We start from the raw sequence: 21,421 nt of genomic DNA, 5'->3' as shown, positions 1-21,421 counted from the left end.
GGGGCTCGATCCCAGGACCCTGAGATCATGACCTGAGCCGAAGGCAGCGGCTTAACCCGCTGAGCCACCCAGGCGCCCCGGAAACCTTTTCTTTAAGAAGAGGAATAAGACAAGAATCCCACTCCTGCCATTTTTCCCCAACATAGAATTGAAAGTACTAGCCAGAGCATTTGGGCAAGAAAGAGAAATAAAAGGCATCCAAATTGTACTATTTGCAAATGACATGATATTATATATTGAAAACCCTAAGCACTCCACCAAAAAACTATTAGAATTGGTTGTACGTTTATATAGTTATATGCATTTGTAGAACACATCCAGATTGGTAAGGAAGAAGTAAAACTCTCACTATTTGCAGATGACATGATACTGTATATAGAAAACGTTAAAGACATACACAACCAAAAAAACAAAACAAAACAAAACAAAAAACCTCCAAAAACTAGAGCTGATAAAGGAATTCAGTAAAGTTGCAGGATACAAAATCAATGTATAGAAATTTGTTGCAAATCTATACGGTAATGACAGAGCAGAAAGTGAAATTAAGGAAACAGTCCTATTTAGATTTTCACCCAAGCCAATAAAATATCTAGAAATAAATAACCCAAGAAGTGGAAAACTTGTAATCAGAAAACTATAAAACACTGATGAAAGAAATTGAAGTCAGATTCGAAAAAATGGGAAGACATTACATAATCACGGTTGGAAGAACAAACATTGTTGAAATGTCTGTAATACTGCCTAACGCAATCTACAGATTTAATGTAGTCCATATCAAGTTACCAACATTTTTCACAGAACTAGAATGAACAAATCTTAAATTTGTAGGGAACCACAAAAGACCTCAAATAGCCAAAGTAATCTTGAAAAAGAAAAACAGAACAACTCCAGATACCAAGTTATATTATAAAGCAGTAGCAGTTAAAGCAGTATGTTACTGGCATTAAAAAGCAGAGAAATAAATCAATGGAATAGAATGGAAAACCCGGAAATAACACCACAATTATATGGTCAACTGATCTTCAACAAAGGAGGAATGAATATACAATCAGAGAAAGATAGTCTCTTCAACAGATAGTGTTGGGATCATTGGACAGCCACATGCAAAAGAATGAAACTGGACCACTTTCTTTTACCATACACAGAAGTAATCTCAGAATAAAGACCTAAATATGAGATCTGAAACCATAAAAATCCTTAAAGAGAGTACAGGCAGTAATCTCTCTGATACTGGCCATAGCAACATTTTTCTAGATATGTCTCCTTCAGCAAGGGAAATAAAAGTAAAAATAAACTATTGGGACTATATCAAAATAAAAATTTTCTGCACAGTGATAGAAATTGTCCACAAAACTAAAAGGCAACCTACTGGATGAGGGAAGATATTTGCAAATGACATATCTGATAAAGGCATCCGAAATTAGCATCCAAAATATTTGAAGAACTGATACAACTCAACACCCAAAAGCCAAATTACCCAATTTAAAAAATGGGCAGAAGACATGAACAGACATTTCTCCAAAGAAGGCAGACAGATGGCCAACATGTGCATGAAAAAGATGGTCAGTATCACTCATCATCAGGGAAATCAGATCAAAACTACAGTGAGATATCACCTTATGCTTGTTAAAATGGCTAAAATCAAAAACAGAAGAAATAAGTATTGGTAAGGGTGTGAAAAAGAGCCCTTGCATTGATGGTGGGAAGTCAAATTGGTACAGAGACTGTGGAAAATGGTATGGAGCTTCTTCAAAATGGTAAAAATAGAACTACCCTACAATCCAGTAATCACACTACTGGGTATTTACCCCTAAATACAAAAACACTAATTCAGAGTGATGCATGTACCCCTTTACTTGTAGTAGCGTTATTTATAATATCCAAGATAGGGAAGCAGCCCAAGTGTCTATTGATTGATGAATGGATAAAGGCAATGTTTTATGTCTGTACAATGGAATATTACTCAGCGATAAAAAGAATGAAATATTGCCATGTTGTTTGCAGTGACATGGATGGAGCTAGTGAACTAAGTCAGAAAGACAAATACCATATGATTTTACTCTTATGTGCAATTTAGGAAACAAAACAAAGACTCAATGGAAAAAGAAACAAAAAAAAAAAATAGACTCTTAACTGTAGGGAGCAAACTGATAGTTACCAGTATGGCAGTGGGTGAGGGTATAGGGGAAATAGACTATGGGAATGAAAGAGTACACTTACCATGATAAAAATAAGTAAAATGATTAAAAAATATTTTAGATTTAGGGGCGCCTGGGTGGCTCAGTGGGTTAAGCCGCTGCCTTCGGCTTGGGTCATGGTCTCAGGGTCCTGGGATCGAGCCCCGCATCGGGCTCTCTGCTCAGCGGGGAGCCTGCTTCCTCCTCTCTCTCTGCCTGCCTCTCTGCCTGCTTGTGATCTCTCTCTGTCAAATAAATAAATAAAATCTTTAAAAAAAAATATTTTAGATTTAGTGTGGACTTAGATCACCCATTGAATTTTCAGATCAACCTTAGGCCCTATTCCTAGTTTCTCTTCTTCATTACTCCTGACATGCTTTCTCAGTCTACTTTTTTCACCCCAAAGCCTTGAGACAGAAAAGTGATGGGGGAGGCACATGGGATCACACACCAAGATTTGGTTCTTTTTCTCCTTTTATTTAGTATTATTTTAAAGTTTAGACTGTCTTCAAATTATGCAGAGGACATGGGTTTTTTTTTTTTTAAGATTTTATTTATTTATTTGACAGACAGAGATCACAAGTAGGCAGAGAGGCAGGCAGAGAGAGAGGTGGAGGCAGGCTCCCTGCGGAGCAGAGAGCCCGATGTGGGGCTCGATCCCAGGACCCTGGGATCATGACCTCAGCTGAAGGCAGAGGCTTAACCCACTGAGCCACCCAGGCGCCCCGAGGACATGGTTTTAAGACAGCTCTTTTTTCCTTGTTATTGTTCTATATTGTTTATGGAGAAAATATTGTTAAACTGGGGTGTAAGCATCTACCATTGTCTTCATCTGCCCCTGTTGTCTTTAAATCATATATGCATCATAGCAGAAGTTAATCTAACACTTTATACTTTGGTTTAATGATAAAGATTAAGATTTATGCTCCATGGGAGTTTGGGCTTACAAAGTCCCAAGTGAATAATCAAATATTAATTAACAGCATCTTACTGGATTAACCCTATAATAAAAATTGTTTAAACAGAAACATTTAATTAATTAATTAATAAAGATTTTATTTATTTATTTATTTGACAGAGAGAGAGAGAGAGAGAGAGAGGGAGCACGAGTGAGGGGCGTGTGAGAGGGAGAAGCAGCAGGCTCCCTGCTAAGCAAGGAGCCCGATGGCAGGACTCGATCCCAGGACTCTGGGATCATGACCTGAGCTGAAGGCAGATGTTTAATGGCTGAGCCACCCAGGTACCCCAAACAGAAACATTTTAAATGGAGTTTTATGTTATATGTTAAAATTTTGACTACTGGTATTGCCATAGAATATAGCAAAGTAGCCATAAAATGTGTCAGGCTTAGAGTGGGCTTGAAACTGAAATATGTCTTCGTTTTTGATAAATTAATATAAACCTAAGAGTTTGGGGAGGATGGAGAGTAGATGTTTTTTTATGGGTCTCCTGGATGGCTCAATTGTTAAGCATCTGCTGTCAGCTTAGGTCATGATCCCAGGGTCCTGGGATAGAGTCCTGCATCGGGCTCCTTGCTCAGAGGGTAGCCTGCTTCTCCCTCTCCCTCTGCCTGCCGCTCCCCCTGCTTGTGTTCTCTTTCTATATCAAATAAGTAAAATCTTAAAAAAAAGAAAAAAGTTTTTCACAAAGCTTTTTCTAGACTATTCTGTATCGTCTTCACTTTTACACACCCTCACCTTTGCTTTATACAAGTTAATACTTTATTGACACTAATCTCTTTTATAGCAATGCTTAAACTTTCCTTATTGATAGCTGAATTTTTCCATCCGGTATTTTTCTAATGGCGCTTAGTACATTAAAAGTATTTATTAAACATTGAAACTCTATAGCTACCTATTTTCTAAGACTTGAATTGAAACAAGGTGGAGATTTTGTTTTATGGAAATTTTAAATATTGAGAGCTTAATCATGATGTCAACACATTAGCACATCCTAGAGTTTTAGAAAATTTATATTGATCATCACTGTTTCTGTAGTTTTTGGGTAGGTTTGTTTTTAGTTTAAAGTATACTTTTTGTTTGGTTGAGTTTTTTCTTTTCCCTTTGTGCAGTTTGTTTTTCTGTGCGGTTATTCAAGAAGGGAAATTGTCACTCTTCACTAGACATAAGTTTATGTCTTTCTTTCTTCACCAGACATAAGTTTCAGGTGTGTGTATGTGTGTGTGTGTGCATATGCACACAAAAAGTGGCCATGGAGGTACTTGATAGATGAAAGAATATTTCCTAGAGTATCAAAAGGATAGTGACCTGCTTTTCTTTTCTTTTTTTTTTTTTTTAAGATTTTATTTATTTATTTGATAGAGATCACAAGAGGGGGGGGAAGCAGTCTCGCCACTGAGCAGAGAGCCCCATGTGGGGCTCGATCCCAGGACCCTGGGATCATGACCTGAGCCGAAGGCAGAGGCTTTAACCCACTGAGCCACCCAGGTGCCCAGTGACCTGCTTTTCCATAGCATCTTCATTTAGCAAGAATATGTACCAAAAATTTTTTTGTCAAACCCAACATTTCTGTTAGATGATTCTTTTTCTTACAGTTACCTGTTTGTTTTTTTTTTTAAACTGTTAGGGACTTATATAACTTAAATTAACTCTATTCTCACCTAGATCATTTAAAATAGCTTTCTTTGCTGTTGGAAGATACTTCCCAGAACAGAGTTAGCTGAGGTGTGAGCTTTCCTCATTGAGTCTGACAGTAATGTCACTTTGAGGTATGAAAATGCATCTTTTCTAGACATGAACATTAATCTCTACTGTATTTTGGCAGTCATCCTGGTATCTTCAATGCAGAACTTTCAAGCTGATTCATTTAATCTAAAATGTACAGAGATGTTTTAAAAATTATCCAGTATAATTAAAGTCTAATATATTGTTGCATTTTTAATAGTGCCATAGTTGTGCAGTGAAGATTATATTTCTAGTAGTTTAACCCATTTCTCAGATAATATGACAAAGGCTTCTAAGCTAGTGCATTCAGTCAAACTCTTTTATAAAGAATGCTTAGTCAGGGGGGCACCTGGGTGGCTTAGTCATTAAGCATCTGCCTTCAGCTCAGGTCATGATCCCAGGGTTCTGGGATTGAGCCCCACATCGGGCTTCCTGCTCAGTGGGAAGCCTGCTTCTCCCTCTCTCACTACCCCTTCTTGTGTTCCCTCTCTCTCGCTGTGTCTCTCTGTCAAATAACTAAATAAAATCTTTAAAAAAAAATGCTTAGTGGGAATGCAGGCTGGTGCAGCCACTCTGGAAAACAGTATGGAGGTTCCTAGAAAGTTGAAATATGACCCAGCAATTGCACTACTGTGTATTTATCCCCAAAACACAAATGTGAGGATCCAGAGGGGCACCTGTACCCATGTTTGTATCAGCAGTGTCTACTATAGTGAAACTATGGAAAGAGCTGAGATGCCCATGGACAGATGAATGGATAATGAAGACGTGGTATATAAATATATATAATGGAATAGTATGCAGCCATCAAAAATGAAATCTTGCCATGTGCAGTAACGTGGATAGAACTAGAGGGTATTATGCTAAGTGAAATAAGTCAATTAGAAAAAGACAATTATATGATCTCACTGATGGTGCAGAATTTAAGAAACAAAACAGAGACTCATAGGGGAAGAGAGGAAAAAATGAAACAAGATGAAACCAGAGAGGGAGACAAACCATAAGGGACTCTTAACCTTAGGAAACTGAAGGCTGTTGGAGGGGAGGGGGCTGGGGTGGCTCGGTGATGGACATCGGGGAGGATGTGTGTTGTGCTGAGTGCTGGGTGTTGTGTAAGACTCATGAATCACAGACCTGTACCCCTGAAACAAATAATAACTGTATTAAAAAAAAATGGTTAGCATAAGTGACTCTTAATCTCACAAAACAAACTGAGGGTTGATGGGGGGAGGGGGGTTGGGAGAGGGGGGGTGGGGTTATGGATATTGGGGAGGGTATGTGCTATGGTGCGGGGAGTGAAGTGTGTAAACCTGGCAATTCACAGACCTGTACCCCTGGGGATAAAAATATATTATATGTTTATAAAAAAAAATGGTTAGTTTTTTCCTACCCTAAGTTAGTATTCTTCCTTGGAGCTTTTTTTGAGCCCTTTCCACTTACCAGCCTAATGTAATTTTTCCTTTTTTTGAATCCCTGTTAATATGTTCTTGTAGCCCATACATTTTTTTTGTCCTTTGCATAATGGATATTCAAATAGTTGTTTTATGTCTACTACCAAATGATGAGGTGTTTGTGAGCAGACTGTGCCTTGCTCATTTTTGTGCCTTTTTACTGCTGTCACAGTACCTTGCTCAATAAATACATAGCTAATGACTTGAATGAAATAATGGCAGTTGGACATTATGGATTATGTGTAATTTGCCTCGGCTGTTGAGGCTAATGGTGATGTTGTCTCATTCATAACCACTCAAGGTGACTTTCTTCTTCCAGAAAGTTCAAAATACTTTTATATTTTGTTTTTCTGAAATGAACTCTTAAAGCCAGAAAAAAACTTAGAAATAAATACCACCTGTGCCCTTCATCTTCCAGAGTTCAGTCTCAGGATAAAACTTTTACTGGTCCCATAGCAAGCTAGAGCTAGAAAGAGAATCTAAGTTCCTTGTGTCTACTCGTGTAATTGAACAGTAATACTTGTTACGACTGTTAGTAATAACTTTAAATTCATTAATTGACACTGAGGATACTAGGAAGCCTTTCGATTTGTAGTCTCCTGCATAAGTTGACAGGTATACATTAAAATTATTTCTTAAGTCAGGTACCAGAGTAGTGGTACAGGATGTTAATTCTGTAGGAATTTAGAGGAAGAAATCAAGAGCGATAATGGTTTTATGTAACTGTTACAGATGAGGTAAACCTTAAGAAGGGCTGGGCTGAGGAATAATATACAAATAGTTTTTCATGTTAGGACATGTAGAAACAGGGGCACCTGGGTGGCTCAGTGGGTTAAGCCTCTGCCTTCGGCTCGGGTCATGATCTCAGGGTCCTGGGATCAAGCCCTGCGTTGGGCTCTCTGCTCAGTGGAGAGCCTGCTTCCCCCTCTCTTTCTCTGCCTGCCTCTCTGCCTGCTTGTGATCTCTGTCTATCAAATAAATAAATAAAATCTTAAAAAAAAAAAAAAAAAAGACATGTAGAAACAGGGGCGCCTGGGTGGTTCAGTCATTAAGCGTCTGCCTTTGGCTCAGGTTATGATCCCAGGTCCTGGGATCGAGCCCTGCATCAGGCTCTCTGCTCAGCGGGAAGCCTGCTTCTCTCTCTCCCACTCCCCCTGTTTGTGGTCCCTCTCTCACTGTCTCTCTCTTTTTGTCAAATAAATAAAATCTTGAAAAAAAAAAAAAAAGGAAAGACATGTAGAAACAATGACAAAACCTAGCCAGAAACTTGAATCTCCTCATTTCTAGTCCAATAGCCTGTTATATAGTCATCATATTTATAATTATTTATGATTAGTGAACTTCAGTTTCCATTTAAATCAATAAATATTTAGATGTGTTTAATACCCAAAGTATTATATTAGACTTTGTGGTTGTATTAGGCATAGGAATCAAGTTTGGCTTCCATGGAGATTCAGAAGCCCAGTTTGGTGAGTTCTTTGAGTATATAAACTATGAATATGGAGTCCATTATGAAATTATAGTCACTATAGTAATTCTTGTGGACTGCAAGAATAACTCCACTGGCTAAACTGAAACTACTTAAATCTGCTCTCACAAGTCCATAAATCTTAAATCTAGCAGTAGCAGATGCTTATTTTTTCTGTTATTTATTCTCCTATGTTCATGGCAACTATTGTTCATAGTTTGCACGTATTTTGGGAATAACACACCCTTTGCAAAGAAGAAGTGTTATGTATATCAATGAAATAAATACATTTATTTATGTTTGCACTACTGCCTAGTATGTATTTGTAAGTTTTAGGGTGTAGCTTTAGTAAAAATAAGAAAAAGTGCGTCCATCTCTGTTATGTCACTACACTACAGTTGAATTGGGCATACTGTAATTTTTAGTATAGCTTCTGGCATTCCCTTTTTTTTTTTTTACCATTTTAATTCAGTCGGAATTTCATTTGTCATCTCTTTTCTGTTTTCAAAAGGATAAATATGACAGCAGAATGATGTGTATTCTCATTTTCCAGTAGTGTGTAAAGATGAAACACTTGATGAATATTTTTGAGACCTTTGTTGCTGTTTACATTAAATCATTCTTGAGGTGTTTGGGTGACTCAATTGGTTAAGCATCCAACTTGATCTCAGCTCAGGTCTTGATGTCAGGGTTGTGAGTTCAAGCCCTACATTGGGTGTGGAACCTACTTAAAGAAAAGAAGAATAAAATATTCTTTTCAGCAGTGTAATGAATGCATAATCATTCAAGTATTTTGAAAGTATAACTAGCCATTAGAAGACAAATGTTAAGGATGCCCGGGTGGCTTAGTCAGTTAAGCATCTGCCTTTGGCTCAGGTCATGATCCCAGGGTCCTGGGATCGAGTCCCACATCGGGCTCCCTGTTTACCAGGGAGCCTGCTTCTCCCTTTGCCTGCTCTGCCTTCTGCTCCCCCTGTTTGTGCTCTCTCTCTCTCTCTCTCTCTGACAAATAAATAAATAAAATCTTAAAAAAAAAAAAAAAAAAAAAAAAGAAGAAAAAGAAAAAAAATGTTAGATGGAAGAAATCTTCCCAGTCAGTTCTGGTAGAGCTCAGTAAGATTGAATTGGAAAAGTATTGAAATGGTTCATATTGGGAAAGTTTTATCCTTTTTTTTTTTTTGGTTAGTAAAAACATTCTACTAAAAAATAACATTGGATGGATTGGTGTTAATATTGCATCTGACCTAAAAATATTTTATATCTAAAATAAATCTATGTGGAAAATATGACTCCTTTTTAGAGGAAGGAAAGCTGAAACCTTAGGGCTGGGAATATGGCTGGAACAAAAGAAAATAAATACAGCTTAGTATTCTAGTAGCCCTCAGAACAATAGGGATGAACTCTTGAAAACTAAGCAAAGATTATGAAACTCATTTATTATAGGTAAGGTACAAATTAAATTAGATGTCATTTTTAATCCACCATATAAATTGAAGAGATCAGCAATAGCAAATATAGGAAAAGAAGTACCCTGAGAAACTGTTGGTGGTATATAAATTGGAATGTCAGTTTTGAAGGGTAATTTGACAGTATCTTTCAAAGTTAAAAGTGATCACGTGACATTACTTCTTTTTTTTTTTTTTTTTTTTTTGAGCGAGAGAGAGATCATGAGAGGGCTGGGGCAGAGAGAAACCTAAGCAGACTCCATGCCCCCACTAGGGGCTCCATCTCACCACTCTGAGATCATGACCTGAACCAAAACCAGCAGTCAGATGCTTAACTGACTGAGCTACCCAGGCACCTCACGAGTTACTTTTAAATAAGCAGTTTCATTTGTAGATGTCTGTCCCACAGATTTATTTGCATAAAAATGAATAAAAATAAATGCACAGGAAATGTCTCTGTAGTTAAGTTTGTAATGGCAAAGAATAGAAACATCTTTAATTAATTAAGGATTAATAGCCAGATAGTTAAATTGTGTATTAACTGCCAGTTAAATTGTGGCATAATCATAGAATGAAATACTCTGTTAGAGTTAAAAAGGATATCTCTTGTTGGAATGATTTTTAAGTTGTTTTAAAGATTTGCAGATGTGGGGACGCCTGGGTGGCTCAGTTGGTTAAGCAGCTGCCTTCGGCTCAGGTCATGATCCCAGCGTCCTGGGATCGAGTCCCACATCGGGCTCCTTGCTCAGCAGGGAGCCTGCTTCTCCCTCTGCCTCTGCCTGCCATTCTGTCTGCCTGTGCTTGCTCTCTCTCCCTCTCTCTCTCTCTGACAAATAAATAAATAAAATCTTAAAAAATAAAAAAAAAAAAAAAGATTTGCAGATGTGTATGATATGACTTCATTATATAAAACAAAGGATAATGCAAAGCATTCCAAATGCTGAATATTTGAGTATATATATATGTATATACATATGAATATTGTTTATATGTAAACAAATAGAACGATTTCAGGAAAGAATCATACAAACTTCCTTCTGAGTTTACTTCTAGGGAGACTGGTGGGGTTTCAGAAAGATGAAGAATAAGATGTAGTTTCTTTTTTATACTTCTGTACAGTGACTTTTTTCTTAAGATTTTATTTATTTGACAGCACACACACGTGCACGAGTGAGAGAGAGTGTGTACAAGCAGGGGCAAGGGCAGGCAAAGGGAGAGGGAGAAGCAGGCTCCCCTCTGAAGCAAGGATCCTAAAATGGGGCTCGATCCCAGGACCCTGGGATCATGACCTGAGCCAAAGGCAGATGCTTAACTGACTAAGGCATCCAGGCACCTCTGCAGTGACTTATTTCAAAAGATTTATTTGAGAGAGAGAGAGCGTGTGCTTGAGTGAGAATGAGCAAGGGAAGGGGCAAAGGGAGAGGGAGATAGCAGCTGTATCCCTGCTGAGTGAATCCCAGCACCCTGAGATCCTGACCTGAGCCAAAATTGAGTCAGAGGCTTAATGGACTGAGATACCTAGGCACCCCTACAATGACATTTTTTATAATAAAAATGTGTTCCTATCTTACTTGTAAACAGAATGCAAGCAGTCTTGCTTATTCTATTCCAAAATCTGTATCATGCCCAGCAAATCAATATTCTCATAATTTTTCCATCTTTAGACTCTTCTTTTATTGCCGTCCCCTAACTTCAGTACCCAGGGCAAAGGGGAGGTGAGTGTGGTTCCCTAGGTTCAGTGACTCTGGCCATCCAAAACTTTTGGGGCATTCTTGCTGGCATCTGTTCCCAGGTGGAAATTTGAATGAAATGGCAAGGCAGGGGCTCAGGCTGCCTGGGTGGCTATGTGGGTTAGGCCTCTGCCTTCGGCTCGGGTCATGTTCTCAGGGTCCTGGGATCGAGTCCCGCATTGGGCTCTCTGCTTAGCGGGGAGCCTGCTTTCTCCTCTCTCTCTCTGCCTGCCTATCTACCTACTTGTGATCTCTCTCTGTCAAATAAATAAATAAAATCTTAAAAAAAAAAAACAAAAAAGAAATGGCAAGGCAGGGCGTCAAGATGTCCCGATGGTGCAAGGTTGGCCCTTGAACCTTGAAAGTTATCAAATTATAACTTAAGTCTTAGAATTGATCAGATTCAGAGAAGCTTTTTAGGCAAACTAGTATCATAGGAGATTAAACCAGATTGCTAATATATTAGTTTACCATGAGAAATACAGCTGGTGTGGAGATCTAGGATACTCGTATCTTCTGATCAGCATGTTCTCTCTTTGAAGGCAGTCTAAACAGGAAGCTCTGTTAGAATCATAACATACTTAGTAAGCATGGTAATAGAATAAAGAGGAGTTAAATATATAATTTGGATACTTAATGGCTAAGGCTCTGATGACCTTCGGTTCCAGGGTTAGTATATAGCTGCCACTGGGATGAATAAGGTGAATCTTAGTGGGCACTCCTGATCATGCTGATTTTACAATGTAGTTCTCAAAGAGCAATCCTATTTCAGTTTCTCAGAGTGTACTGAGCCATCACGTACATATATTATATACACCAGATGTTGTATTAGATCATGGAAACACAGGAAGGACACTCAGTTCTTGTTTTCTCAAGCTCTTAAGTTCATGTAAACTAAACACTTTGGAACCTTGAAGTTTTATTTAACTGAGGTCTAAATTTTGTTGGTGGCCAAATTTGGGTAGGTCTCAGAAATTTGTCTTGGCCTCAGAATTAGTAGATGTTGCGCCTTTTTTTTTTTTTTTATGATGTTATTTATTTACTTGAGAGAGAGACAGCACCAGCAAGAGAAGGGGCAGAGGGAGAGGAGAAGCAGGGTCCCCACTGAGCAAGGATCCTGATGTGGGACTCAGTCCTAGGACCCCGGGATCATGGCCTGAGCTGAAGACAGCTACTTAACTGACTGAGCCACCCAGACACCCTGCAGATGTTGCTTTTAACAGTAGTGCTGTTGGTAATAGTATACACCAGAAGTTTATTTAGGCCAGTGTGAGGATTGGAAGAACTAAGCAGTCCTTCTTTAGATGTGCAATCGTCAGAGATCAGAAATAGAAGGCAATTAATCATATAGAAAATTGCAAGCAGTTATTTTAAGTTAGGATCAGGATAAGGTGTGGAATTCTAATAGTTTAATAAGTCAAATCAGGATGTGCCAATAATCAGGGTATTAGGGAATGAATTTGATTCAGGCAAAACTTAACCTTAGTAGGGAACCTTGCCATGATATGGGTTGATTGCTAAGACATTATTGGGCCTCTGCCCACTGTTAGGGCTGGTAAATGATAGTCCCTAGCTGAGGAGATTGAAACACCAGTCTTCTGGACCTGCCTTTATTTTTCTTAAAATGTAAAGCATAAAGAGAGTCTTTCCTAGAGTATCATTAAATTTTATTTGGATCACCTAATTTTTTTTTTATAATTAAAAAAAGCACCCTTATTTTACTTTTTTGTAGCTGGCATGTACATATTCTGCCTTTTAAAAAAAGTTTATAAGAGGGCACCTGGGTGGCTCGGTTGGTTAAGTGTCTGCCTTTGGCTCAGGTCATGATCCCAGGGTCCTGGGACTGAGCCACCCGTTAGGCTCCCTGGTCAGTGGGGAGCCTACTTCTCCCCCTCCTCCCAGCTTTCGCTCGCTCTCTCTCTCTCTCTCAAATAAACAAATCTTTTAAAAAAATGCTTAAAAATGAAGTAATACATTGTAGAAGTCTACTTCTTAATATCACCCATCTTCTACCCCAACCAGCCCCACCACTGTTAACTTTATTGTGTGTCCTTCCAGAGCTACTTACTAGAAACATGCACATATGCATTCTTATTGCTCTTCATTTTACATAAAAGGGTAACATACCATATATGCTGTTTTTTTAAGCTAACTTTTTTTAAGATAACAGTATGTCATGAAACTCTTCAAATCCATACATAGTTTTTTCATTCCCTGTTTATTGCTACATGGTATTGCCTTGTATATATTTATCATGGTTTGGCCAATCCTCTCCTGGTGAACACTGAGGTGGATTTAATCTGTTGCTGTTACCAACCACGATATGATGAATTACTGTGTTTGTGTGTATATAATTTCACAGGTGTTCAGGTATATCATTAGGAAATTTTATGAGAGGTACAATTGTTGGCTGGCTGGATGCAGTTTTATATTATGGGTGATTTTAATGGATATTTTAATGGATATTGCCAAATCGCCCTCCATAGATTGTACTGTTTTTCTTTTAGGAAGTACGTAGTACCAGCTTAACAGATTCCTTAGCAGTGCCATTTCTACAGTATTGCCAACCAGTGTGTTTTCAAACTTTTGGATTTTTTGACAGCTTGATGAGTGAAAAGCAGTATCTCAATATAGTTTTAATATGCATTCTCTTAGTATCTTTTCATAGTTCTCAGAGCCATTTTTACTTCTTTTTCCAACTGTTTAAATTTCTTTAGCCCAACTTTCTTGGTTTGTGAAATGATTTAATAATATTTTATGATTAACATATTTAATATTTATATTACGTTGTATTATGTTATACTATTGTTTATTTTTCTATGGTTGGGCATTTGATCTCTTTTTGGAGTGTGGCTATTACATTTATTTTGCTGAGAACAGTTATTAAAAAGTGTTTTCCCCTTTAGGTTATTTATTTGGGAACAAGAATTCTAGGATTTAGTGTAGGTTTTTGTACTAATTAGCTATGAGTAAACCACATAACTTATCTGGATCTCTTTTGTTTATCTCTAAAATAAAGATGCTGAATTAAATGATTCCCTGGTCCTGTGACCCTTTGAAAGTTATCAAAAGCAATATATATATTTTTAAATTTTTTTAATAAACATATAATGTATTATTAGCTCCAGGGGTACAGGTCTATGAATTGCCAGGTTTACACACTTCACAGCACTCACCATATCACATACCCTCCCCAATGTCCATAACCCCACCACCCTCTCCCTACCTCCCTTCCCCTGGTCACCTTCAGTTTATTTTGTGGCAGTAAGAGTCTCTTATGGTTTGTTTCCCTCCCGATCCCATCTTGTTTCATTTATTCTTTTTCTACTCCCCAAACCCCCCACATTGCATCTCCACTTCCTCATATCAGGGAGATCATATGATAGTTGTTTTTCTCTGATTGACTTATTTCGCTAAGCATAATACCCTCTAGTTCCATCCACGTTGTCGCAAATGGCAAGATTTCATTTCTTTTGATGGCTGCATAGTATTCCATTGTATATACATATACCACATCTTCTTTATCCATTCATCTGTTGTTGGACATCTAGGTTCTTTCCATAGTTTGGCTATTGTGGACATTGCTGCTATAAACATTTGAGTGCACGTGCCCCTTCGGATCACTATGTTTTTATCTTTAGGGTAAATACCCAGTAGTACAATTGCTGGGTCGTAAGGTAGCTCTATTTTCAACTTTTTGAGGAACCTCCATGCTGTTTTCCAGAGTGGTTGCTCAAAAGCAATATATTAAGCTTAATAGTCTTATAATAGCTATAGAAAAGCAATGTTATCTCGTTACAGGTTTTAAAAATCTTGTTCTGTTTCTTGTTGGATAGATAATGCTTTTCTTTGGTAACAAAATTATGTTTCCCTTGCTTCCCTTGACCTTTCTTGGATGGAAATATGTCTTCATCTTTTTTTTGAATTCACATGAAAAAAAGGTATGCCTTTTTGAAGGGGGTAGGTAGTGTTAGGGAAGAAAAATGTGCCCCTTTTGGTTTAATTTAATCCTTCTCATAAACATGCTTCATTACTGCATAACTGCTGCCAGTTGGCCTATTCAGTTTTCCAGACTCAGTTGGAAAGCTGATCTCCTTAAATCTGTTTACATGGTCTTGCATCAAAAATTAATATATTCAACTAGTTACACTCTTTCTTCACTACAAAGTTAGGAATTAAATTATAATATAATAGTCTTTTTTCACTGTTTTCTTTGTTTGCTTGTCAACTGAAAATTGCACTAGAGAAGATGAATAGATACATCTTTTTTTTTTTTTTTTAAAGATTTTAACAACTGTTGAGTAATGTCTACACCAAATGTGGGGCTTAAACTCATAACCCTGAGATCAAGAGTTGCATGCTCCACCAACTGAGCCAGCCAGCTGCCCCTAGATATATCTTTTGACGTGCACTTTGGGGAATGAGATTAAAACCAGTGGTGAAATGAGATGTAGACAGTAATATTTGAATTACAACATCAAAATGTAAGTAGACTGTTAGTAGAATTCAGAACTTTCAAAATTTAAAATCTAGCACCAAAACATACAGACATGTATTCTCAACACTAATAAATCTTGATTGTATGGTATAATCCTACTCCCCCCTCAACCTCACATGAAATAGATTAAACTCTGCCATATAGATTTTCACCATGGTTAGTGAGCATTAGGAGATAAAAGGAACCCTAAAGCTCAATTAGGCAGTTCTCTCGTTTTCTCAAATTCTTCCTTAAGGAAGAATAAGCTTCCTTTGCGCACAGCTGTTTAGTACTAGAGTTGATTCTAGGTCATTGGATCATTGGATTCCTATTCTGTTTCACTTTCTACTATCTGCTATTTAGTGTTGTTATTATTTTAATCTCTTTCTTCTGTCTTCCATATCTCCTTCACGCCTACATGTTAATGTGTGTTGGACAGTGATATCTGATGGTTTTGTCTCTCTTTAGACATTTTCACTTTATTTTTGGTTTCTGTACTTATCATCTAGGCATCCAGTACTTAGGTTACTAATTGCCTTCTGGCTGTATTCACTACTCCTATTAGCTTTCTCTGCCTTTGTTGTTTGCAATTTATTCTTTTTTGTTTGTTTGTTTGCAATTTATTCTGTTCACTACTGGTAAATAGCTATTCTTTAAGAAAAAATCTTCCATCATGTATTTTCCAATTTAAGGTATGTACTAGTTACCTGTTGTATATATGATCAGAATTCTCAGTCCAGGGGTGCCTGGGTGGCTCAGTGGGTTAAAGCCTCTGCCTTCAGCTCGGGTCATGATCTCGGAGTCCTGGGATCGAGCCCCACATCGGGCTCTCTGCTCAGCTGGGAGCCTGCTTCCTCCTCTCTCTCTGCCTGCCTCTCTGCCTACTTGTAATCTCTGTCTGTCAAATAAATAAATAAAATCTTAAAAAAAAAAAATTAAAAAAAAAAAAAGAATTCTCAGTCCAGAATTCAGATGACTTTCTCAAGTGATGATGCCTTACCTATTTGATCATTTGTGTATTTATTTATTCTTACTGAAAAATGTGTTTATTACACTGATGAGCATATTTCTATTTATGAGATGTCTATTATTTGGACATACGTCTATTTATGGAGAATATCTGATTAATTGTGAATTTATCTTCCAGTCTTACACACTCCTTGTCTGTTCCAACTTTTGAACTGGTTAGGTTACTTGCCTTTCACAATTGGAAACTTCTGAGTACTCTTTTCTTTCTGTTGTCAGTGATGAATAATGTTTTCTCCAGATTTATGTTTTAGGTGTGCTCATTTTTACTATAAGGAGAGATGTATTTGATCTGAAGAGAAACCAGAGTATTCATTTTTATTATAGACAAGAGAAGTGCTATGTATCTGAATGCACTGTGAGTTTAGAAAATGTTATTTTAGAAGTGTATCAGTTGTTGACAGGCAGGAAGAAAATATAGTGGACAGTCTCCTTGGTGCTATATTTTGCTAGAATATGTGCAGTAAAATGAAATGATTTCTGGGGTTGGAGAAGGATATAAGATTGTATTGCTGCAGCTTAAGGTCATAGGAAATAGGAGAGAAAAATAATTCTTTTCCCACTTTGTCCATAAAGTGGGAAAAAAGCAGGATTTAGCTTCAGCTTTGAAATTGGGTCTAGGTTGAATGAAGAAGGCTATGGGAAAGGTTTACTTAAGAGATTATAGGTGTAGGTCCCAGAGAAGAGCTCATTACTGGTTCCGCGATCTTAAGAGACAGCTAAATAATCTAACTTGATTTGAACCCAAATGGTAAAGGACATACTTTTCTTAGGGTATTGGGGCTTAGAAGTATACTTAAATGTTAGGAGCCAGTACCTGTGTGATTTGTACCTTTACCTTCATGTGAAAGTATGTTACATAGTCAATATTTTAAACACCTATAATGTAACAGGCCCCGTACCAGACTGTATGTTTATGATGAGGAAAAAAAATAATTTTGGCCTTAAAGGAGACTGAGAGCAAAGTGGGGAAAACAAACTTACATATATATTAATTGCCATAGGAAGATATATATAAAGTGCAAGATAATTTAAATTAGGAAGCAGTGAACTGTGCTTTGGGACAGTCAACGGGGAAGAGAATGAATACTTCAAGTGATTTGAATGAATTGTCATTGTAAAAAAGTTCTATAACCAGGTTGCCTGGGTGGTTTAGTTGGTTAAGCCTTTGGCTCAGGTCATGATCCCAGGGTCCTGGGATTGAGTCCCACATCAGCTCCTTGCTCAGCGGGGAACCTGCTTTTCCCCCTCCCCCCCCCCCCCCCCCCCCCGCTCGTGATCTCACTCTCAATCAAATAAATAAATCTTAAAACAAAAAAAAGTCCTATAACCAGGATGAAATGCCCCTTTCTCTTTTAGTCTGCCTGGTAGAATAAAAGAACGAAGACTTTACTCTGTCCTCAAGATACTGTCTAGAGGAAGAAAATCATTTTCTATCAATTCTCTGTATAGAGGCCAGAAATGATCCTGTCGTTTTTTTGGTGTCCATGAAATTTCTGTGACTTGATCAAAATTGTTTACCATTCTGAGTCTCAGAACTAAACAAAAGCCTTTGCTGACTAACCTAGTCTTAGGCTGCTGTTTAAAAACATTTTTAATTCTCTAATATCTATACCCGTTTAAAGGTATCCTTTCAATACTTCTTCAAGATACCAGCTTAAAAACATATCATTTAAAAAATGTTTCATATATATCTTTCCTAATTAGATTGTGAAATTCTTTTTGACCTTTTAAGTCTAATAAATCGTATGAACTTAAAACATTTTTGTTGAATGAGAACTTCCCAGTACTTCTCTTACATGCTGAATTAGTTAGCTTTTGCTGTGGCAGTAAACAACTCCCAATTTTTGTGGCTTACAGTCAGAAACCTTTATTTCTCACTAGCATTCTGTAGGTCGGTTGCGCTCTGCTGGCTCAGCTGGTCTTCACAGTGCCTGGCTCCAGGCTGAGATCTGTTCCTTAGAGAACCCAGCTTGAAGGATCAAGTCCATCTGGGGCATGATCTTCTCTTCATAGAGTGCAGGAGCACAAGAAGGCTAATAGCAATACTTCTCAAAAGTGCTTTGTGGAATTGGCCCACATTTTGTTGGTCAAAGAAAGGTCAATGGCAAAATACATACCCAAAATGAAGAGTGTGCAAAATAATACTTGCCTTTGGGATAGGGAATGGGAGAGTGAATGTTTTTTGAACAATAATGTGACCTAATACAGGTATTTCTGAGTTAAACAGTGAGAGGTACAGGTGAAGTTACAAGTATGAAACTAAAGAATTTAGTGGGTGGGAGGCCTTCCAAGAACCTGGGAATGAAAAAAAAAATTAATTAAAACTTAAATTACTTTAACAAAAAGCATATCAGCATTACAACGTAGGGGGGCAGCAAAGGGTCCTAGTTAAAAACCTGGGTACAGTGAGAGGAACAGGTGAAATTAGAAGTATGAGACTAAAGAATTTAGTGGGTAGAAGGCCTTCCAAGGCCCTGCAGAATAAAACAAATTTCATTAAAACTTAAATTACTTTGGGCACCTGGGTGGCTCAGTTGGTTGAGTGACTGCCTTCGGGTTGGGTTGTGATCCTGGAGTCCTGGGATCTGGGATCGAGTCCCACATCGGGCTCCCCGCTGGGCAGGGAGTCTGCTTCTCCCACTGACTTCTCTCCTCTCATACTCTCTCTCTCTCTCATTCTCTCTCTCTCCCAAATAAATGAATAAAATCTTTAAAAACAAAACAAACCCCAAAAAACTTAAATTATTTTAACAAAAACTGTATCAGCATTACAAGGTGGTGGGGGCAGCAAAGTATCCTAGTTAAAAACCTGGGTTCTGGTGTTAGTCCATTTATTTTTAGATTCTGGATCTACTGCCTAGCTGCATACTCTAGAGCAAGTCACTGTATCTCAGTTTCCACATGTTTAAAATGGTTGTGCCACTTATAAATCTGTTGCTTTGTAATTCTAAATCCATTTCATTGTCCTTTCTGTAATACTGGAAATTTCTCTCTTGCCACCTTTTGTTAAGGTTTGTCAGTGGAAGGGCTCAAGGGAGACTAGAGAAGGAAGAAGTTTTTCTTCCTGATTCTTGTATGCACTGTAAGACACAGTGGCCTGTGGCATGTGGGACACCTTGGGGCTCTCAATCCCTAGGTAGTTTTAGAAGCGGTACTCCCAAATGCAGTTTTTTCAGTGAGTTCCATACTCTGACATCTCCCCATGGATACTTTCCTGAGTTCCACTGGCATACTGAGTTCTCCTACTAGATGACTTTATAGTGACTTCTGTTGGCCTGGCACTCTGGTAAATTTCTCAGACATCCATGGTCATGTCCTCACCACAGACCTGTATCTCAGCCCTGTTGAGAGTGACCCCTTCACAGATTTATTCCTCTCCTGTTGTTCCGCATCAGCCCTTGCTATAGTAGCTGCTCCCTATATATGTTATCTCTTTAGCCCTTAGTATTTTACCCCTGTTAAAATTAATACTGCTTTACATTTAACTTTTCCTGTTCAAATTATCATGTGTTTTTTTTTGTCTTCCAATTATACTTTGACTGATATATCAGGTTTATAAGTAATATTTTTCTCATACAACTGTTCTGAGGATTAAATAGGATACTATATGGTATTGCAGAGTGTTTACTATCTGCCATTGAGTAAGTCCGTAATGATTATTGGTGACATTGATACTTTCATCTTCATCATTTCAGCATCACTGTTGCTACCACTAGTTAGGAGTAACATTTCTCCTTTTTATCCACAGGATGTTTCGTCTTAACTCCCTTTCTGCATTGGCAGAACTGGCTCTCGGCTCTCGATGTTACCATGGGGGATCACAGCCCACCCAGATGAGGCGACGACTCATGATGGTGGCTTTCCTGGGAGCATCTGCAGTCACTGCAAGTACTGGTCTCCTGTGGAAGAGGTTAGTGTTAGTCGGAGAGTGTTAGTTAGGAGAGTTAGTCTCCTGCACGTGCTTTCGTTTTTCTCGTTGTCTCTGTTATTTCAAAGGATTGCATGGATTTCTGGCTTAACTTTGTGCCAAAATTTCTTGCCCAAATCATTTGCCATTGATAATAATTTGTCTATGAGATAGGATGTTTCAAAGAATTCAGCTATTGTGTCAAAGCAACAAATTGAAAGTATTCTGTTTCAAGGTCTGCCTGTCTCCTCTGCTGAACTATGTCAACAATAAACCGATTTAATAATTTCAATAATTTTAAAATAAATGATATATAATAAGAAACAAATAAATTTCATAATTTACCAATTTAGCATGTACAGTTCACTGGCTTTTAGTATATTTACAAAGTTGTGCAGCCATCACCACTATCTGATTCCAGAAATTTCCATCACTCCACAAAGAAACTCCATGCCATTTAGCACTTATTTCCCACTTTCTCCATCCCTCCTAACCCTAGGCAACCACTGATGTACTTTCTGTCAATAGACAATAAAATGGGGATAATGATAACACCTATCTCAAAGGGTTGTTATAAAGAGTAAATGAGTGATTATTTGGGGTTATTTATTTATTTACTTTTTTGTTTCCTATAGACTTTATTTATTTGACAGAATGCGAGAGAGCACAAGCAGGGGGAACGGTAGGAGGGGAGAAGCAGTCTTCCCACTGAGCAGGGAGCTCGATGATGGGTTGATCCCAGGAGCCTGGGATCATGACCTGAGCTGAAGGCAGATGCTTAACCAACTAAGCCACCCAGGTGCTCCAGGGGCTTTTTAAAATAGCATTTTATTTTATTTAATGTTAAAGTAGGCTTTTTACCCAGTGTAGGGCTCCATTTCACAATCCTGAGAACAAGAGTTGGATACTCCACCAACTGAGCTAAGCCAGGTGCCCCAAGTTATTATTTATTAAATGCTTTAAAAAGTGCCTGGCACATAGCTTTGTAAATAAAAAACATTTATGGAGAAAGTACTTGGTACATAGTAAGCTATCAGTAAATGTTAACTGTTA

The 21,421-nt window shown here is 37.9% G+C and overlaps 1 protein-coding gene across 2 annotated transcripts in view; it reads left to right on the top strand.

Annotated features, from left to right (window-relative positions):
• Positions 1–21,421, top strand: part of LOC111144955 (mitochondrial calcium uptake 1) — a 245,703-nt gene that overhangs the window by 35,245 nt on the left and 189,037 nt on the right. For both annotated transcript variants that reach the window (XM_022499577.1, XM_022499576.1), the window contains exon 2: positions 20,210–20,371. In XM_022499577.1, coding sequence (XP_022355285.1) covers positions 20,211–20,371 — 161 coding nt within the window. In that variant the 5' untranslated portion in view covers position 20,210. The remainder of the gene's footprint in view (positions 1–20,209; positions 20,372–21,421) is intronic.

The sequence above is a fragment of the Enhydra lutris genome, unplaced genomic scaffold, assembly GCF_002288905.1.
Source record: "Enhydra lutris kenyoni isolate GAN:26980312 unplaced genomic scaffold, ASM228890v2 scaffoldscaffold12, whole genome shotgun sequence".
NCBI classification, from domain to species: domain Eukaryota; kingdom Metazoa; phylum Chordata; class Mammalia; order Carnivora; family Mustelidae; genus Enhydra; species Enhydra lutris.
The sequence above is the reverse complement of the archived record's forward strand: the minus strand, read 5'-3'. Positions and strand labels throughout refer to the sequence as shown.